The sequence below is a fragment of the Telmatherina bonti genome (assembly GCF_933228915.1).
Source record: "Telmatherina bonti genome assembly, chromosome: 1".
Lineage (NCBI taxonomy): Eukaryota > Metazoa > Chordata > Actinopteri > Atheriniformes > Telmatherinidae > Telmatherina > Telmatherina bonti.
Window position 1 is genome coordinate 3,538,009 of NC_136619.1, and position 19,752 is coordinate 3,557,760.

General features: G+C 48.2%; 1 protein-coding gene across 1 annotated transcript in view; it reads right to left on the reverse strand.

Annotated features, from left to right (window-relative positions):
• Positions 1–297: 297 nt before the first annotated feature.
• The window catches only part of nadsyn1 (NAD synthetase 1), a gene marked incomplete at its 5' end in the record, with an annotated part of 24,959 nt that continues 5,504 nt past the window's right edge, over positions 298–19,752 (reverse strand). Inside the window, 20 exons of the mRNA XM_079243295.1 lie at positions 298–543; positions 635–811; positions 4,059–4,187; positions 7,794–7,863; positions 7,934–8,065; positions 9,647–9,753; positions 9,968–10,103; positions 10,195–10,363; positions 13,161–13,263; positions 13,343–13,391; positions 13,456–13,580; positions 16,456–16,527; positions 16,600–16,731; positions 16,810–16,927; positions 17,916–18,004; positions 18,074–18,125; positions 18,317–18,406; positions 18,483–18,536; positions 19,094–19,210; positions 19,290–19,350. Coding sequence (XP_079099421.1) covers positions 517–543; positions 635–811; positions 4,059–4,187; positions 7,794–7,863; positions 7,934–8,065; positions 9,647–9,753; positions 9,968–10,103; positions 10,195–10,363; positions 13,161–13,263; positions 13,343–13,391; positions 13,456–13,580; positions 16,456–16,527; positions 16,600–16,731; positions 16,810–16,927; positions 17,916–18,004; positions 18,074–18,125; positions 18,317–18,406; positions 18,483–18,536; positions 19,094–19,210; positions 19,290–19,350 — 2,009 coding nt within the window. The 3' untranslated portion in view covers positions 298–516. The remainder of the gene's footprint in view (positions 544–634; positions 812–4,058; positions 4,188–7,793; positions 7,864–7,933; positions 8,066–9,646; positions 9,754–9,967; positions 10,104–10,194; positions 10,364–13,160; positions 13,264–13,342; positions 13,392–13,455; positions 13,581–16,455; positions 16,528–16,599; positions 16,732–16,809; positions 16,928–17,915; positions 18,005–18,073; positions 18,126–18,316; positions 18,407–18,482; positions 18,537–19,093; positions 19,211–19,289; positions 19,351–19,752) is intronic.

The window sequence follows — 19,752 nt, forward strand, 5'->3', positions numbered from 1 at the left end:
AGGTTTTCTCTCCTGGTTCTGGTACCGACGGAGGTTTTCTCTCCTGGTTCTGGTCCCGACGGAGGTTTTCTCTCCTGGTTCTGGTCCCGATGGAGGTTTTTACAGAACTGCGAACATTGCTACTTAAAGATCCACTGCTTGCTGTTTTCCTCCCAGAGTTGTTTACAAGACGACACGCAGCTTTATAGCGGAGTAGCATCATCTTTATGCAGCAGGCTGATGTAGTGTTCACTGACACCTGGTGAAGTGAGCAGTTTAATAACTTACTGGAGGAAATTACAATCTTTATTGTGGGGACATTCAGACAGACTGCTGAAGGACATGGTGACATCATCATCAGCGCTGATCTTGTCATCATTAACGTGTTGCTGTGAGGCGTAGAGGAAAGAACCCGCAGGGAGGAATATGAGGATCAGACAGCTGGAAACGGGTCTCAACACACACCTACACACACTCAACGGGATGCTGTTCAGTAACTGTGCAGCATGTTTGACGCAGAGCAGATGTTGGTGGTTCTCATTGCTGAGGGGTCTTTGCTTCCATCTGCGAGAAGGAAAGAAGAGAAGATCCTTTAAAGGCCCTAAAAAATATTCTGCTCTGCAGACGGGCTTGTTTCGTGCAGCGCTCTCATCACCTGCTGGTCGATGCACCTGAACTGCCAGGTCCAGCGTGTATTATAGAGGAAAGGTCGGAGGTCAAAGCGGTTGTCATCGGGGCTGTAGCTCTCGGCGTGGTAGGACGGGGTCACCGTGGTCATCTTGTGGCGGTTCACCGAGTACATCCTGAAGAAGTGTTTGACTTTCTGAGCCACCTGCAGAACGACAACCATCAGATTAAACCCGACTCTGATGAGAAGCTGAAACTACCCAGATTGTAACCCGAGGAGGAGAATTGTCCTGGAAAAGCTGCTTTCTGCACGATCCAGGCAGCTGATGGGATCTAAAAAAAGACTCAGTGACACAGACCATTTATATATTTTACACAGTACATGTAAAGTCAGTATATGGTCTGTGTATGAAATGAAATGGAATGAAATGAAAAATACTTTATTAATCCACAAAGGGAAATCCAATATTGCAGTATATAATAATAACTAGAGGAGGTCTTGTTCCGGAGGCTGATGGCTGCTGGCAGGAATGATCTTCTGTATCTTTCAGTCTTGCATCGGACCTGAAGAAGCCTCTCACTGAACACACTTTGTTGTTTCATCACTGTGTTGTGGAGAGGGTGTGAAGAATCCTCCATCATCTTCATCAGCTTGTGCAGCATTCTTCTTTGGACAATCAGCTCCAGCGGCTCCAGAGTTACTCCAAGCACAGAAGCAGCTTTCTGGATCAGTTTGTTGATTCTCTTCAAGTCTCTGGTTCTGATGCTACTACCCCAGCAGATGCTGCAAAGCTGACTGCACTCTCCACAACAGACTTATAGAAGATATGCAACATCTTGGTGCAGACGTTAAACCATCTCAGCTTCCTTAAGAAGTACAGTCTGCTCTGACCTTTCTTGTAGATGTAGTCAGTGTTGCATTTCCAGTCCAGTTTGTTGTCCAGCTGAACTCCAAGATACTTGTATTCCTCCACCACCTCCACCTCCTCTCCCAGGACGGAAACAGTGCTTTGTTTATTCTTCTTCCTCCTGAAGTCAACAATCATCTCTTTTGTTTTGCTGCTATTTAATATGAGATGATTGTCACCGCACCATTTAACAAACTGACTGACCAGTTCTCTGTACTCTGCTTCTTGTCCATCCCTGATACACCCCACAACTGCAGAGTCATCAGAGTATTTCTGCAGATGACAGGACTCAGAGTTGTACTGGAAGTCTGAGGTGTACAGAGTGAAGAGGAATGGCCAGAGTACAGTTCCTTGTGGTGCACCAGTGCTGCTGACCTCCATCTCAGACACACAACCTTTCAGTCTCACAAACTGGGGTCTGTTTGTGAGGTAGTCATAGATCCAGGTGGTTGTGGAGGTATCCACCTGGAATTTATGTAATCTGTCACACACTCAGTCATGGCGTTGATGTCGTCTCCATGAGGTTCACAGAGGACGTTCCAGTCTGTAGCCTCAAAGCCTCCTCTAAGAGCATCTTCAGCTTCAGCAGACCAGATTTTGATAGTCTTTGTGATGACTGGTTGCTGCTGAACGATGGGCTTGTAGGTGGAGGTGAGAAGAACCAGATTATGGTCAGATCTTCCTAAAGGAGGCAGGGCAGAACAACTGGATACATTATTCATATTTGCATAAAATAAGTCCATCATCTTATTTTCTCTGGTGGAGCAGCTGACAAACTGCTGGAATGTTGGTAGAGTTGCAGAGAGGGAGACGTTGTTGAAGTCTCCGGAGATCGCCATGAATGAGTTTGGATGCTGTGTTTGTAGCCGAGCAACGACGGAGCTGATGACATCACAGGCTGTGTCTGGTGCGGTACCAGGTATTATATAAACCGCTACCAGAATAACACAGGTAAACTCTCTGGGTAAATAATATGGACGGAAGCTCACAGCTAACAGTTCCATGTCCCTTGTGCATATCTTCTCCTTGACAGTAACATGTCCAGGATGACACCAACGCTGGTTAACCAGCACTGCAATTCCACCACCCTTTAGCTTTCCGCTGTGTTGTCTACTGCGGTCTGCACGGACCGTTTTAAAGCCCGGTACAGACACATTACAGTCAGGGATGTGTTCATGCAGCCATGTCTCGGTGAAGCACATAATACTGCACTCTCTGTATTCTTTCTGAAACCTTGTTAGCATCTCAAGCTCGTCCGTTTTGTTAGCTAGCGATCTCACATTACCCATGAAGACAGTCGGGAGAAATGGTTTAAATCTCCATCGCTTTGTCTTTCTTTTCAACTCCATCAGGATTTGATGTGTTGTTTCACTGATAATCCTGATTTGGGAGAGGTTAATCAGTTTATCCCGATTGTAAACAAGTCTTTTGTTGCCATGGAGACTCATCATAACAAGTCTTGAGAGAGCCAAAAATATGCAGAAAATCTTCCTTGCAGCACACCCTCCGAACCGGCATGAAATACTCAGGAAAAAACCAACCTAATTTGAGGTAATATCTATGTGAGAAGCGTTTAAACTTTTAAAAAAATCAAGATAGCAAGTCAGAGCTACTACAATCTGCTGCCAACAGACGGCGCAATCAGAACAGACGACGCATGTATGGTGTATATACAGTATGTATATGGTCTGTATATGGTCTATGAGGTCTGCATATTGTCTATATATGGTCTACACATTTAATCTGTATTATTATTAACAACGCATTTCTTTAAAAAAAAAAAAAAAGCATCTTTCCGGTCACTGTACACTAAAAACAAGGAGAAAATAGCAAACAATAAATAAAACACCAAATTGAAACTGTTGGCCAGATGGAAGTATAACTGACAACTAGGAGTGAAAAATGATTTTCAGAGAGAGCATTTAGCTGACATGATGGTCCGGCCATCCCACATACTGCTCCTCAGCCCGCGTTCTGACGGCTTGGCGTAACCGTGACTAAAATGCACGCAGAAACCACAAAAAGTCCATTGATTCAGCACCATGTGGAGCCAACAGAAGCTGCTAGCAGCAGGTTTATGTTTGTAATGCGTGTTCATCGCAGGTCCCCCAAGTGAATCTGACGACCAAACACAAGGGAATAACCTTTAATCTTGTAGGCTGAATCCTTTCAATTTTTTTGCAGCTGAGCTTGGAAGTCAGTTAAAGACATCCTGTAGCATCAAGTTATGATATTCCATCATCTTCTCCCAGACATCATGAACATGTTGCGTGTAATGATGAGGTAATATAGCTAACCTGAACTAAAGATGCAAACCACTTGTCGAAGCAGCCTGAACTAACGCCTACGATGATGGGGAGCTGGTCTGAAAGGTAGGTTAGACCATCACCGGCCCAGATCTGAACGGGTTCCGTGTCCCCGCCCAGATCGGAATGGGTTCTGCATCCCGGCCCAGATCTGAACCAGTTCCACGTCCCGACCCAGATCTGAACCAGTTCCACGTCCCGACCCATCTCCTCTCCTCAGAGTGACGGAGGAACTGACCTCTGAGGGCGACAGAACGTCCTTCCACATCTGGACGAGTTTACAGAACATGCTGAAGGGACCGCACTTGGAAATCTTCCTCAGCCGTCCGATCACTGATAACTCTGAGTAGGTCATCCCCATGTCGGCCTGCCGAGGAGGAGGAGGAGGAGGAGGAGGAGGAAAGAGGAGGAGGAGGAGGATGAAAGGAGGTGTTCAGACAGACAGAAAAGAGATTAATTAAACTGCAGGACTACATATCCCAGAATTCATCTGTGATAAACAGACGATATAAACCTGACTGCACTCAGAGACCAGAGTCCAGAGACCGGACCAGTCCAGACCAGACCCAGACCAGAGACCCGACCCAGACCAGAGTCCAGTCCAGACCCAGACCAGAGTATAGACCAGGACCAGCCTTCAGCTGCCAGTGGAGCTGAAGCTCTACCAGAAGAAGATGCGCACTGCGCCTTTAAATCGCTGACATCTCACACCGTTTCCTCCTCAGACATGTTGGTTGTTGCAGAAAACATAAAACTGAAACTATTCCACACTTTCTGTCTGAAGAATGGATGACTAATGCAGACTTTCTGTTTGAATCAATGCAGTTGATGTGGATCAATGTGTTTTCACACCTCTATGACGAGCGTTTCAGTCTAACTATACCTTCAGTTTTCTGCCGCAGAGCGAAGTTAAAGCACCAACATGGTTCAGACTGGTCTTGATATCACCGCCTCCATATGGCAGAAAACACCAGAACATTTGAGCATCTGCAGGAGCAGACAGAAGCAGAACACATAGATCTGCTGCACCTGGAGAAGTGTAACAATGTGCTCTAATCTGGAAGGTTCTTATGGTTCGCTAGCTGTAGCTTTCTGTCAGATTTTTAGGACCACTGCTGCATTCGGAGGTGTTGGAGGATGCTGCTGAACTGCAGCCACAGCACTCCACACCACAAGTTAACTGTCAGCTTGAAGAGGAAACGCTGACATGAAACGTGGTCACAGCTTTAAGAATTAGCCTTCAATGTGGTTTCTGGGCATTATGACAAAGCAGATGAGGAAGGAAACTTTCTGTTTGACTATTTAACACCTTCCTCTGACAATATGAAGCTCTATTTCTGTGGCCTTCTCCACACTGGGTAGATGGCCCACCGTTCAACACCCCTCTACCTCACTGATGGCCCACCGTTCAACACCCCTCTACCTCACTGATGGCCCACCGTTCAACACCCCTCTACCTCACTGATGGCTCACCCTTCAACACCCCTCTACCTCACCGATGGCTCACCCTTCAACACCCCTCTACCTCACCGATGGCTCACCCTTCAACACCCCTCTACCTCACCGATGGCCCACCCTTCAACACCCCTCTACCTCACTGATGGCCCACCCTTCAACACCCCTCTACCCCACTGATGGCTCACCGTTCAACACCCCTCTACCTCACTGATGGCCCACCGTTCAACACCCCTCTACCTCACTGATGGCCCACCGTTCAACACCCCTCTACCTCACTGATGGCTCACCGTTCAACACCCCTCTACCTCACTGATGGCCCACCGTTCAACACCCCTCTACCTCACCGATGGCTCACCCTTCAACACCCCTCTACCTCACTGATGGCTCACCCTTCAACACCCCTCTACCTCACCGATGGCTCACCCTTCAACACCCCTCTACCTCACTGATGGCTCACCCTTCAACACCCCTCTACCTCACTGATGGCTCACCCTTCAACACCCCTCTACCTCACTGATGGCCCACCCTTCAACACCCCTCTACCTCACCGATGGCTCACCCTTCAACACCCCTCTACCTCACCGATGGCCCACCCTTCAACACCCCTCTACCTCACTGATGGCCCACCCTTCAACACCCCTCTACCCCACTGATGGCCCACCGTTCAACACCCCTCTACCTCACTGATGGCCCACCGTTCAACACCCCTCTACCCCACTGATGGCCCACCGTTCAACACCCCTCTACCCCACTGATGGCTCACCCTTCAACACCCCTCTACCTCACCGATGGCTCACCCTTCAACACCCCTCTACCTCACTGATGGCTCACCCTTCAACACCCCTCTACCTCACTGATGGCTCACCCTTCAACACCCCTCTACCTCACCGATGGCTCACCCTTCAACACCCCTCTACCTCACTGATGGCCCACCCTTCAACACCCCTCTACCCCACTGATGGCCCACCGTTCAACACCCCTCTACCCCACTGATGGCCCACCGTTCAACACCCCTCTACCTCACTGATGGCCCACCCTTCAACACCCCTCTACCCCACTGATGGCTCACCCTTCAACACCCCTCTACCCCACTGATGGCCCACCGTTCAACACCCCTCTACCCCACTGATGGCTCACCCTTCAACACCCCTCTACCTCACCGATGGCTCACCCTTCAACACCCCTCTACCTCACTGATGGCTCACCCTTCAACACCCCTCTACTTCACTGATGGCTCACCCTTCAACACCCCTCTACCTCACCGATGGCTCACCCTTCAACACCCCTCTACCTCACTGATGGCCCACCCTTCAACACCCCTCTACCTCACTGATGGCTCACCCTTCAACACCCCTCTACCTCACTGATGGCTCACCCTTCAACACCCCTCTACCTCACTGATGGCCCACCCTTCAACACCCCTCTACCCCACTGATGGCCCACCGTTCAACACCCCTCTACCTCACTGATGGCCCACCGTTCAACACCCCTCTACCCCACTGATGGCCCACCGTTCAACACCCCTCTACCCCACCGATGGCTCACCCTTCAACACCCCTCTACCTCACCGATGGCTCACCCTTCAACACCCCTCTACCCCACTGATGGCTCACCCTTCAACACCCCTCTACCTCACTGATGGCCCACCCTTCAACACCCCTCTACCCCACTGATGGCTCACCCTTCAACACCCCTCTACCTCACCGATGGCTCACCCTTCAACACCCCTCTACCTCACCGATGGCTCACCCTTCAACACCCCTCTACCTCACTGATGGCCCACCATTCAACACCCCTCTACCCCTCTAAATGGGAGGACGACCCCTCAGGGTTTAATAGATGACTCATTCCAGATGCGGAGCTGGTTCACCAATGCTGGATCCAGCATAAAACTATTCAAACCACCATCAGAACCGGCAATTAAAGCGGGAAAGTGTGGTTTCTGTGAAATGCATCATACTGAAACCATCTCATCTAAGGTTTCCAGTGACATCATAATAGTGGTGGATTCTGGTCCTGTTCGTCTCTGACAGCCAGTCTGACAACAGACTGACGGATGTGGATGAATTCACTTGTTCTGTCCTAAACTGGTCTTCTTTGGAATAGGACAGCACCAGTGAACCAGATCGTGTCTGAGGAGTTCCTAAAGGCTTTGTTTTATGTTTCATGCTTTAGGTCAAATAATTCAGCATTTTGGTGATGTTTCCTCGTGTCGCTTTGCTGGTAATAATCAGCAGTTGTTCCCTTTTAGTAGGTATTGTTACTCAGAGCCATGTTCCTCTGGGAGAGGCGGTTCCTCGTCCTGATAGTAGTCTATACATTCTGTAATCATGAACCATAAGAAATATAGTTAGACCCCTCAGTTTTCTGCTAATCTGTAAAAACTCTGACCAATCCAAACAGCAAACGGTTATAAACACCACCAAGCAGAATGTGAAAAAAAAACTTCTCCATAAATCAGCTAAACATTGTGGTGTAAATGTAGCTCAGCATGAAACTGTGCAAAACGTCTTACCTCATCTGTCTGAGACACCTGTCCGTCCGTCAGCGGCTCCAGCTCAGCAGTGGGTGGAGCAGCCAGGATGCTGCGGAGGGAATCAAGCCAATTAAACGGACACACTGGAAGAATCTGTGTCACAGCGTCCCACAGCTTACCCTCTCAGAGCTGGGAGCTGAAACTGCTCTGCACAGTAACGCAGGAAGCTCTTCAGGTCCGTCTTGCTGATTCCTCCGATGGGGTTTATGTCGGCGCTGGAACAGTCGTACTTGGTGAAATATCCTGTGAGGCTGAGCAGAAAAAGGCCTTTTCATTCTACTGATAACGTCACTGCACCGAGTTTATTTCTGTTCTCTTTCATTGATACGCATCTAGATCTGACTCAGACCAGCAGATCTGATCCATCCACTGTGTTCCAACCGACTGCGTCTGCTGTTTTACTTCATTATAATCATGTGAATTAAAAGTGAACAGGATCATTTCTTGCTGATGAACCAAACCAGCAGCAAGAAAACACAACGAAATCCACACTTACAGATGATCCTGCAGACCATCCAGACCTCCACCCTAACCATCCAGACCTCCACCCGGACCGTCCAGACCTCCACCCGGACCGTCCAGACCTCCACCCGGACCGTCCAGACCTCCACCCGGACCGTCCAGACCTCCACCCGGACCGTCCAGACCTCCACCCGGACCGTCTAGACCTCCACCCGGACCATCCAGACCTCCACCCTAACCATCCAGACCTCCACCCGGACCGTCCAGACCTCCACCCGGACCGTCCAGACCTCCACCCTGACCGTCCAGACCTCCACCCTGACCGTCCAGACCTCCACCCGGACCGTCCAGACCTCCACCCGGACCGTCCAGACCTCCACCCGGACCGTCCAGACCTCCACCCGGACCGTCCAGACCTCCACCCTAACCGTCCAGACCTCCACCCGGACCGTCCAGACCTCCACCCGGACCGTCCAGACCTCCACCCAGACCGTCCAGACCTCCACCCGGACCGTCCAGACCTCCACCCGGACCGTCCAGACCTCCACCCTAACCATCCAGACCTCCACCCTAACCATCCAGACCTCCACCCGGACCGTCTAGACCTCCACCCGGACCGTCTAGACCTCCATCCGGACCGTCCAGACCTCCATCCGGACCGTCCAGACCTCCACCCGGACCGTCCAGACCTCCACCCGGACCATCCAGACCTCCATCTGGACCGTCCAGACCTCCACCCGGACCGTCCAGACCTCCACCCAGACCATCCAGAACTCCACCCGGACCGTCCAGACCTCCACCCAGACCGTCCAGACCTCCACCCAGACCGTCCAGAACTCCACCCGGACCGTCCAGACCTCCACCCAGACCATCCAGACCTCCACCCGGACCGTCCAGACCTCCACCCAGACCATCCAGAACTCCACCCGGACCATCCAGACCTCCATCTGGACCATCCAGACCTCCATCTGGCAGTAATGACCTTCATGTGTTTAAGTTGCTACAGATCTTTCCATTGGAGATCATATTGTATTGGATGCAGTTCTACGCTCTGAAAAACGGACACAGTTGATGTTTTTGTTTGGGAAATCTGGCTCGTGATGACTCTGCTGCTCCAGTCCTCGCTGTCACTGTTGTTCAACTGTGCTGTTTAAATAAAGTTGCCTTTTACTGAAAAAGTGTGGTTGTTTGATGATGAGATAACATTTACATGTTCTACTGCGTTCCAGGTGAATTTACTTTGGTACTCTGTGGATTCTGTAGTACAGGAACGTCTCAGAAACCAGGTTATACTTACAGATGCCAACATTTACTTTCTGCCAGCATGTGATAAAGGTATATTTTGCAGGTTGACATGACTGCAGTATTACCTCTCATCTACGTTAGCAGAGCCCAGAACCAGCAGTCCACCTGGTCTACCACGGGCCCACAGACTCAGCTGAGCAAACAAGTAGGCCAAGACCATCCTCACCCGGGCCTGGTGACAACACACACACATAAAACATCTTTCAAACGGCAAACATGAACTTTTTTATTTCCATACAAACACTGAGAGGAAGTGAATGTAAACGTGTGTCTGAAACTACGAAATGGTCAAAGCTATGAGCAGCAGTGTGAAAATGGCGGTTAGTGTCACCACAGCATGCAGAAGGCTGCTGACAAGTGTTGAAAAGGGTGAAGGCCTGTCTGACCTGCACATTCTGCAGTGCCAGGTTCTCTCGGTGGCTTCCCCCGAAGGCGCGAAACTGGGGCAACCGTCCCATCACCATGGAGAAGATGCCAAGCATGCCTTTCACTGCTATGTCTATGTTGATGCTCATGTGTGTGCTGCAAACATACCAAAGCACCCTGATCAGAGCCTGAACTCTTTAAAGAAGGCTCCAGTAACGTCCAGCACGACATGTTCGCTTGTGCCCACCTGCCGATCTGATTGGCCAGGTCTCTGGCTCTGTTGCTTGTATTTTCGGAGGAGTTTTCACTGGCCATGTAGCAGGTGGTGAAGATGCGACTGCACAGCTCCTTTGGGTCCTGTGGATGATAGGATTCATCTCCAACCACCCTGCGAACATCCGTTAGCACCTGGCTGTCTGAGAGATGGACGAAACACAGGAAGAGAGGAAAATGTCTCTGATTCGGAATAAAGGTATGGTGACATGACGATGAGTCCTCTGTAGTCCAACTGCCACCAGTCCGACAACACTCAGTGTTCCCCCCCCACTGACTCACATGGATGACGTCAAAATGTCTTCACTCAACCTGCACTGACGTCTCCAGAAGCGCAGCAGCAAGACAAGCTGCTCTGATGTGAATGCAACATGGAGAGTGGTGGGCTTTAATTAAATCCCAGTGGTTAAGCCCACAGGCAGGTAAACTTCTAGCACCTGCAGCAAGATCAGCACATGTGGAGTCCAAAGAGAGGAAAGGTAGCTGCTGAACACAAGCTGAACAGAGGGACAGCCTATAGTTAGTGGTGCTAACGCTAACTTAGGCTAACGAAGGTAACAATGGTTGGCTTAAAACAATGCAGGCCATCATCTGCACACCGTAATGGAGGGACCCCTGGTTCCACTTTAGTCTGTGGCAACCGAAGGAGAGTCAGTTACAGTTTCAGTCTTTGTTACTGGTACGCGACTGCACCCCACAGGTTAAAATCAGAGTTTCAGGTCACATATAAAGCTCTCCATAATAAAGCTCCATCATACATCAAAGATTTCACAGATCCATATATTCCAAAAACAGAACTTGGTTTTCAGTCTGCAGGTCTTCTTGTGGTTCCAGTCTCTCAGAGTACAATGAGAGCAAGGGTATGATGGGAGGAAGAGTACGATGGGAGGGAATGGTACGATGGGAGTAAGGGTATGGTGGGAGGAAGGGTATGATGGGAGGGAAGGGTAGGATGGGAGGAAGGAAGGGTAGGATGGGAGGGAAGGGTACGATGGGAGGAAGGGTACGATGGGAGGGAATGGTACGATGGGAGTAAGGGTATGGTGGAGGGAAGGGTAGGATGGGAGGAAGGAAGGGTAGGATGGGAGGAAGGGTATGATGGGAGTAAGGGTATGGTGGGAGGAAGGGTATGATGGGAGGAAGGAAGGGTAGGATGGGAGGAAGGGTATGATGGGAGGAAGAGTACGATGGGAGGGAAGGGTACGATGGGAGGAAGGGTATGGTGGGAGGAAGGGTATGATGGGAGGAAGGAAGGGTAGGATGGGAGGAAGGGTAGGATGGGAGGAAGAGTACGATGGGAGGGAAGGGTACGATGGGAGGAAGGGTACGATGGGAGGGAATGGTAGGATGGGAGGAAGGGTACGATGGGAGGGAAGGGTAGGATGGGAGGAAGGGTAAGATGTGAGGGAAGGGTAGGATGGGAGGAAGGGTACGATGGGAGGAAGGGTACGATGGGAGGGAGAGTACGATGGGAGGAAGGGTACGATGGGAGGAAGGGTAGGATGGGAGGGAGAGTACGATGGGAGGAAGGGTAGGATGGGAGGAAGGGTACGATGGGAGGGAAGGGTAGGATGGGAGGAAGGGTATGATGGGAGGAAGGGTACGATGGGAGGGAGAGTACGATGGGAGGAAGGGTACGATGGGAGGAAGGGTACGATGGGAGGAAGGGTAGGATGGGAGGAAGGGTAGGATGGGAGGGAGAGTACGATGGGAGGAAGGGTAGGATGGGAGGAAGGGTATGATGGGAGGAAGGGTACGATGGGAGGAAGGGTAGGATGGGAGGAAGGGTACGATGGGAGGAAGGGTAGGATGGGAGGGAGAGTACGATGGGAGGAAGGGTAGGATGGGAGGGAAGGGTAGGATGGGAGGAAGAGTACGATGGGAGGGAAGGGTACGATGGGAGGAAGAGTATGATGGGAGGAAGGGTAGGATGGGAGGAAGGGTACGATGGGAGGGAAGGGTAGGATGGGAGGGAAGGGTAGGATGGGAGGGAAGGGTAGGATGGGAGGAAGGGTACGATGGGAGGGAAGGGTAGGATGGGAGGGAAGGGTAGGATGGGAGGAAGGGTACGATGGGAGGAAGAGTATGATGGGAGGAAGAGTACAATGGGAGGAAGTACGATGAGGGGAAGAGCCTTCAAACATCAGGCTCCTCTCTAATGGAACTAGATGTCAGTCTGACTCCCTTTCTTCTTTCAAGATCAAGCTGAAGACCTTTCTCTGTGTATAGCAGGGGTGGGAGGAGGGTGGGGGGCTTCACTCAGTCCATCGTGCTTCTCTACGCTATATCTGTGGCTCCGGGTGTAAAACTTCCAGAATCCTTCAATATCCTTCTCGCTGTTCACTCTGCTCGTTTCTGACCAAAGTCATGGAAAAATCTGCAGAAAACTTTAAAGTTTCTATGGGTGTGAAGATTATGATGAAGTATGCAGTGAAGAAGGAATGTAATCGTTTCCACCAAGATGCACCTCCATGTCTCATGTGTGTTACACAGCCGATGTTGCACGGCTGCTCCGCTGCCGGGTACCACAGAGAAAGGAGAAGTTTAATCTCCATGTACTCTGAATTCTACACCGCTGCCATACTTGCTAAGAAACTGGTTGGACATGCACAGGACTCATTTAGCCAATAATAGAAGCAGAAAAAGTCAACACCTGATCCTCGCAGTGTCTCCTGTCAGCAGCTGAAGAGCTGTCTACTAAACCTTACATCCAGCTCTGAAACTCACACTGACCACTTATATATGTGGAAAATGATGCTTTTGTTCATGCACACTGTTCAAACATCTGCTCCTCCGGGAGCTGCAGGACACAGGCTGGTTCATAATGGAGATATGAACTCTGTGGTGACTGTGGTCATGCTAACAACAGGCAAGTTATCAGAGGCAGGCAGATGCAGTGGCAGGTGTGTTTCTGGATAAGTCAGACTGAATCCTACTCACTGCCGTCCTGGATGGCCTGGCAGACCAGCACGCACATACTATGTACGATACACGCAGTGGAGGAACTATCAACGCCGCCGCTCAGAGGAAGCAGGAAGCCGCCCTGGAACACAGATCAATAACTAATATTTCCTTCATCATATCCATAACTGCACTGCTTCAGCATGTGTGTTCCTCCTCACCTGTCCACTCCTCCTCAGGTAGTCCCACAGCCAACAAGCCGGCCCTAAACTGAACAACAGGGCGATTGAACCGCTGGAAGAGCTTGTGACGATCTTAGAAACCTGTTAAATACCTGATCTCTTCCTCTGCGGTGTGAAAGTGCCACTGCAGTGGCTGGTGGGTTGGCAGGTAGACGTCTTCTGCAGTGGAGAGGGAGAAGTCCACTTTGATCCTGTGACATGGTTTGTGTTCACTTGCCTGCAACGGGATGATCCAGAGAAGATTTAGGAAACTGACTGGAAGCAGAGCGGCTTGTTGACTCACTTTAATAGTAAAGAGAATGTTTAGGCAGCTTGGACGGTAGATCATCTCTGTCATGGACCGGCCACCTGTCCAGGGATTCCTGCCTCTCGACCAGTGACTGCTGGGATAGACTCCAGCTGCCAGCGACACTTAACTGGAGTTAATACTATGGATAGATGTATAGAGAGGTTTCATCGACCTCTTGCTAACTAAAGCCTGACGTTTGCCCTCGTGCTAACTAAAGCCTGATGTTTGTGCTAATGCTAACTAAAGCCTGACGTTTGCTGTCATGCTAACTAAAGCCTGACATTCGCCCTCATGCTAACTAAAGCCTAATGTTTTCCATCATGCTAACTAAAGCCTGACATTTGCCCTCGTGCTAACTAAAGCCTGACGTTTTCCCTCATGCTAACTAAAGCCTGACATTTGCCCTCATGCTAACTAAAGCCTAACGTTTCCCTCGTGCTAACTAAAGCCTGATGTTTGCGCTCGTGCTAACTAAGGTCTGACGTTTGTGCTCTGGCTAACTAAAGCCTGACTTTTGCCCTCGTGCTAACTAAAGCCTGATGTTTGCGCTAGTGCTAACTAAGGTCTGACGTTTGTGCTCTGGCTAACTAAAGCATGACTTTTGCCCTCATGCTAACTAAAGCCTGATTTTTTCCCTCATGCTAACTAAAGCCTGACGTTTGCCCTTGTGCTAACTAAAGCCTGATGTTTGCCCCCGTGCTAACTAAAGCCTGACGTTTGCCCTCGTGCTAACTAAAGCCTGACGTTTGTGCTCATACTAACTAAAGCCTGACGTTTGGGCTCATGCTAACTAAAGCCTGACATCTGTGCTCGTGCTAACTAAAGCCTGACGTTTTCCCTTATTCTAACTAAAGCCTGATGTTTGCCCTCATGCTAACTAAAGCCTGACGTTTGCCCTCATGCTAACTAAAGCCTGACGTTTGCCCTCGTGCTAACTAAAGCCTGACGTTTGCCCTCGTGCTAACTAAAGCCTGACATTTGCCCTCATGCTAACTAAAGCCTAACGTTTGCCCACGTGCTAACCAAAGCCTAACGTTTACGCTCATGCTAACTAAAGCCTGATGTTTGCCCTCATGCAAACTAAAGCCTGACATTTGTGCTCGTGCTAACTAAAGCCTGACATTTGTGCTCATGCTAACTAAAGCCTGACGTTTGGGCTCATGCTAACTAAAGCCTGACATCTGTGCTCGTGCTAACCAAAGCCTGACGTTTTCCCTCATGCTAACTAAACCCTGATGTTTACCCTCATGCTAACTAAAGCCTGACATTTGCCCTCGTGCTAACTAAAGCCTAACGTTTACGCTCATGCTAACTAAAGCCTGAGGTTTGCCCTCATGCTAACTAAAGCCTGACATTTGCCCTCATGCTAACTAAAGCCTGACATTTGTGCTTGTGCTAACTAAAGCCTGACATCTGTGCTCGTGCTAACTAAAGCCTGACGTTTTCCCTTATTCTAACTAAAGCCTGATGTTTGCCCTCATGCTAACTAAAGCCTGACATTTGCCCTCATGCTAACTAAAGCCTGACGTTTGCCCTCGTGCTAACTAAAGCCTGACGTTTGCCCTCGTGCTAACTAAAGCCTAACGTTTGCCCACGTGCTAACCAAAGCCTAACGTTTACGCTCATGCTAACTAAAGCCTGATGTTTGCCCTCATGCAAACTAAAGCCTGACATTTGTGCTCGTGCTAACTAAAGCCTGACGTTTACCCTCATGCTAATTTAAAGCCTGACTTTTGCCCTCATGCTAACCCGGCTTCTGGCAGAATGATCTGCTGTCTGCAGGGTCACAGCTGATCAGAGCGGATCGATACCGTCAATGCAGATCACACACCACCATGAACACACACATGCCATCCAAAAGTCCATGCAGACAAAATTAAAGTTCTCCTTCCGATACAGCATCCACTTTGTTAGGTACACCGTGCCAGAACCAGCTTGTTTGTTACAGTGTGTTCAGACCAAACGCGTTTTGAGCATCAAGAGCGGCAGGTTTCCATTTAAAGTCTATGTGGAGGCACGGCAAGGGGGCGTCGAGCTTTCTCGCGTCGTGTTTTGGGTGTCGGTGTTCCGTGCAGAATGCGCCAAAAATTTAAGAAGTTTTTTAGGCTCCGCACGTCAAAAGCCAGAGATGGGCAAAGCTGAACTTTTGCCGCTTGACACGGGGCGTCAACCAATCAGAGCGATCAGAAATCCTGGAGGATTTCTGTGGTGAACCCAGACACGGGGCTGAGATGTCATTACTCCGTGCAATATTTAGGATAACCATTCCTTGCTAAAAAGCTGAATGTTACTGATTTGGCAACGTAGCAGGATACGTTTTGAATTACTGAATCCACCATCATTCAGACTGACCGGAAGGAAAGCTCCGCCTTTCCCTCCTGTCTTTACTGTTGCATTTGCCGCTCGCTCCATACAAGTGGGAGATGCGTCAGGAGCGTCAGAAGCGTTTTGGGCGTTGGACACAAAAGTGGCAGTTTCTTGACCAGCGCCGAGCGGTCTGTGTTTTAAGCCTTTTCGACGCTCAAATTGGTTTGGTCTGAACACACCGTTACGTTCCCAGTTAGTACCAACAACCCTAACTTCCCTTTTCCTCATTCTGATTCTCGGTTTGAACTTCAGCACGCCTACATGCTGCCATGTGATTGGCTGATCAGAGATCAGTGTTACCAGCTGATCAGGTAGGTGGAGCTCGTGGGTGGAGCTGATGCATGCAGTGAGAGCAGACAGAGAGTTTCCCGTTTTCCCAGTTAACCTGATCCAAACTGGTTCTACTGGCCTGATATGTGGAAAGGTGTTTCCTCACCATGTGTGGCTGGCACAGTTCTCCTCTGTAACTGCGCACATCCTCCAAATCCAGAGTGGCTGTAATCACTTCCTGCGATGCACATAAACCCAGTTCAATACGGCTGACTGCACCCTCGCAACACAAACCAGTAACACCACCCACCACATCATTCAGGGAAAACTGCGCTCCTTGAGCTACAATGTCTCCGTTGATGGCCACCATGGCGCAGCCGTCGTAGTAGACACGGTCTCCGTCACAGCCCCTCTGGTTGGCATACAGGTAGATACCTCCACTCTGAAAAACCAGTAATCCCATCACATACAAACTGGTATCCTGCTGGGCATCAGGAGGCACATTTTAGTCCACGCATACCTTTGTGGTGGCGGACCTGATTAGGCTGACTCTGTGGTCGGCTTTGCGGAGTTCGTGGTGACTCGCAGATGAATTAGTAAAGATTTCCACCCCGTCCAGCCCCATCTGAATATGAGGACTGAGTAAATAAAAACATTGGAAGTCAACAGGAAGCACATGGCTGATGGAGCTAAGTAAAGGCTAAATTCATGGCTGAAATTTCATAAGTTTTGGTTTTGCAGCTACATTATTTTTTTTTCATTGAAGCTAACTTTTAGCCATGTGCCCTACACTGTGGCTAAAAATCACTCAAAAAGTAATAATAAAAAAAAACAAAACAACACATGTTAATACCAATGCATGTATGGGAATTTACTGCCCAAGTAACATTAAAGCCATACTGGGATAAACCAGCCACCAATATAGCAGATGAGACACTGTGGTAAATTCCTAATGGATGAAATGATCAAACACCAGTAACAGCCTACTGTCTGTGACTTGATCAGGGTCCGAATCAAACTTTGGTTGAGGGCCAAACAAAGACCTGAGTCTCCATTAACAGGAATTCACTTCTGACTGCAAAGTAGCAGCAGCATCAGCTAGCAAAAACATCAGCTAGCAGCGGCATCAGCTAGCAGCAGCATCAGCTAGCAACAACATCAGCTAGCAACAACATCAGCTACCAGCAGCATCAGCTAGCAGCAACATTAGTTAGCAGCAGCATCAGCTAGCAACAACATCAGCAGGCAGCATCAGCTAGCAGCAGCATCTGCTAGTTGTAGCATTTGTTAGCAAAGGCATCAGCTAGCAACAGCATCAGCTAGCAGCAGCATCAGCCAGTTGTAGCATTTGTTAGCAAAGCATCAGCTAGCAACAACATTAGCTAGCAGCAACATCAGCTATCAGCAGCTAGCAGCAGCTTTAGTTAGCGGTGGTACCAGCTGGCAGCAACATTAGCTAGCAGCGACATCAGTTAGTTGTTGCATCTGTTAGCAAATGCAGCAACATTAGCTAGCAGCAACATCAGTTAGTTGTTGCATCTGTTAGCAAATGCAACAACATTAGCTAGCAGCAGCATCAGCTAGCATCACTACACAGCTAGTTGTAGCATCTGTTAGCAAAGATACCTGCTGGGGCTCCAGAGCTCAGCGCAGATCTCCGTCCCGATGCAGGTGTCTCTTGTGGACAGAACACAGTCACCAAACGGGACGGTTTCCTGAGGAGACGTTTAATTGGTCAAAAAACGGCTTCATTAACATCTCTACTCACCAGGACGCTTTCATACCTGTCCAGTAACCTCCTGGATCATTCTGGGTAGGAAATAATCTTCCACCTGCCTTGGAGGGACACAAAGTAAAGTCACATGAGATGCATCTTCATCTCCTAATGCGCTGGGCTGCATTTAAAACATGAAACAGAAAACTCAGTTACATTTCGTTTGTTCTCAGTTCTACGTTTCAGTTTACAGGAATGTGGCTTTCATCAGCGTCAGAGAAAAGCTGCTGCAAATGCGATTAAAATGTTCAACCTGGACTGACTCCAGGGGGAAAACCAGCGCATCTCTCTGTAGATCCCATGGTTGGCCATCAGCATCTTCGGCCTGATGAGCAGAATCTTCCTGCAGGATGGAGGAAAATCCTTCAACAGAAACACTTTCTGGTCCATGAATGTAGAAAACACGACGGCAGACACACCTGTTCAGGAAGAGGACCCGACAGTTGTAGCGCACGCTGTGGTGCATGATGGGCCTGAAGGAAATACCAAACACAAGTCACATGACCCACAGACTCACAGCTCCACATTTGTCATGTTTAAAAAAAAACAAAGAAAAAAAACGCTTCAAATCCAATCAAGGTGCATGGTTGGAGATGAAGACAAACAAATAAATAATTACCAAAAAATAAAATTAACTTATATATAAATAAACCAATTTAAAAACAACAACAAAGAAATAACTATCTAAATTAAATAAATTGATTGAAAAATCATTAACTGATTTATTTATTGGAATAAATAATAAAAAAAAATATTAAATTTGATAAAGAACTATAAAAAAAAAACAAAAAAACAAATATGATAATTTTTTAAGTTAAAAGATTTAAAAACATTTAAAAATAATTATATAAATTTAAGTAATAAATAATCATAAAAAGTAATTCAAATACATTAACAAATGTATCTATATAAATAAATAAATAAATAAATAATAACTTTTTTTGTTTTCCACAGCGCTGCCTTTAACTGAGACTCGGTCTGGGTGGAGGCTGGTGATCCACCTGTCTGAGTATTTAAAGGAGACACCTACATCCCCACATCACAGATGATGTCCTGGGTGACGGGGGATTCCAGGAGGGTCTTCAGGACCTGGAAGCTGTGCAGCAAAGTGTCTGACTCATAGAAGTGGTCTGCACAGCCATAGCCGCTGTTGGATAAAGAGCACAGAGCAGTAAAGTCACGGGAGAGAAGCCCGACTGAAACCAACAAGCTCGTGGTTTTCATACCAGATCTCCAGCTCAGGACCCAGCCTGTACTTAGCTCCACTAGCCTTCGCCAGCGCAACACCTGCACACAACAGACAGGAAGGCACCGTTACTTCTTGTTTGTTTTGGTCACATTTTTTTGTGTGATGGTTAAAAACAGACAGAAGAAATTCCAACGGGACCTTCACACATCAAGAACATCACAACAACAACAACAACAACAAGCTGCCGTTGATTCATCTGGATGATTAATGAGTTTTTACCAACAGGTTGACTCCTTTTGATGCCAGACATATATATATATATATATATATATATATATATATATATATATATATATATATATATATATATGTGTATATATATATATATATACATATATATATATATATATATATATATATGTATATATATGTATATATATATATATATATATATATATATATATATATATATATATATATATATATATATATATATATAT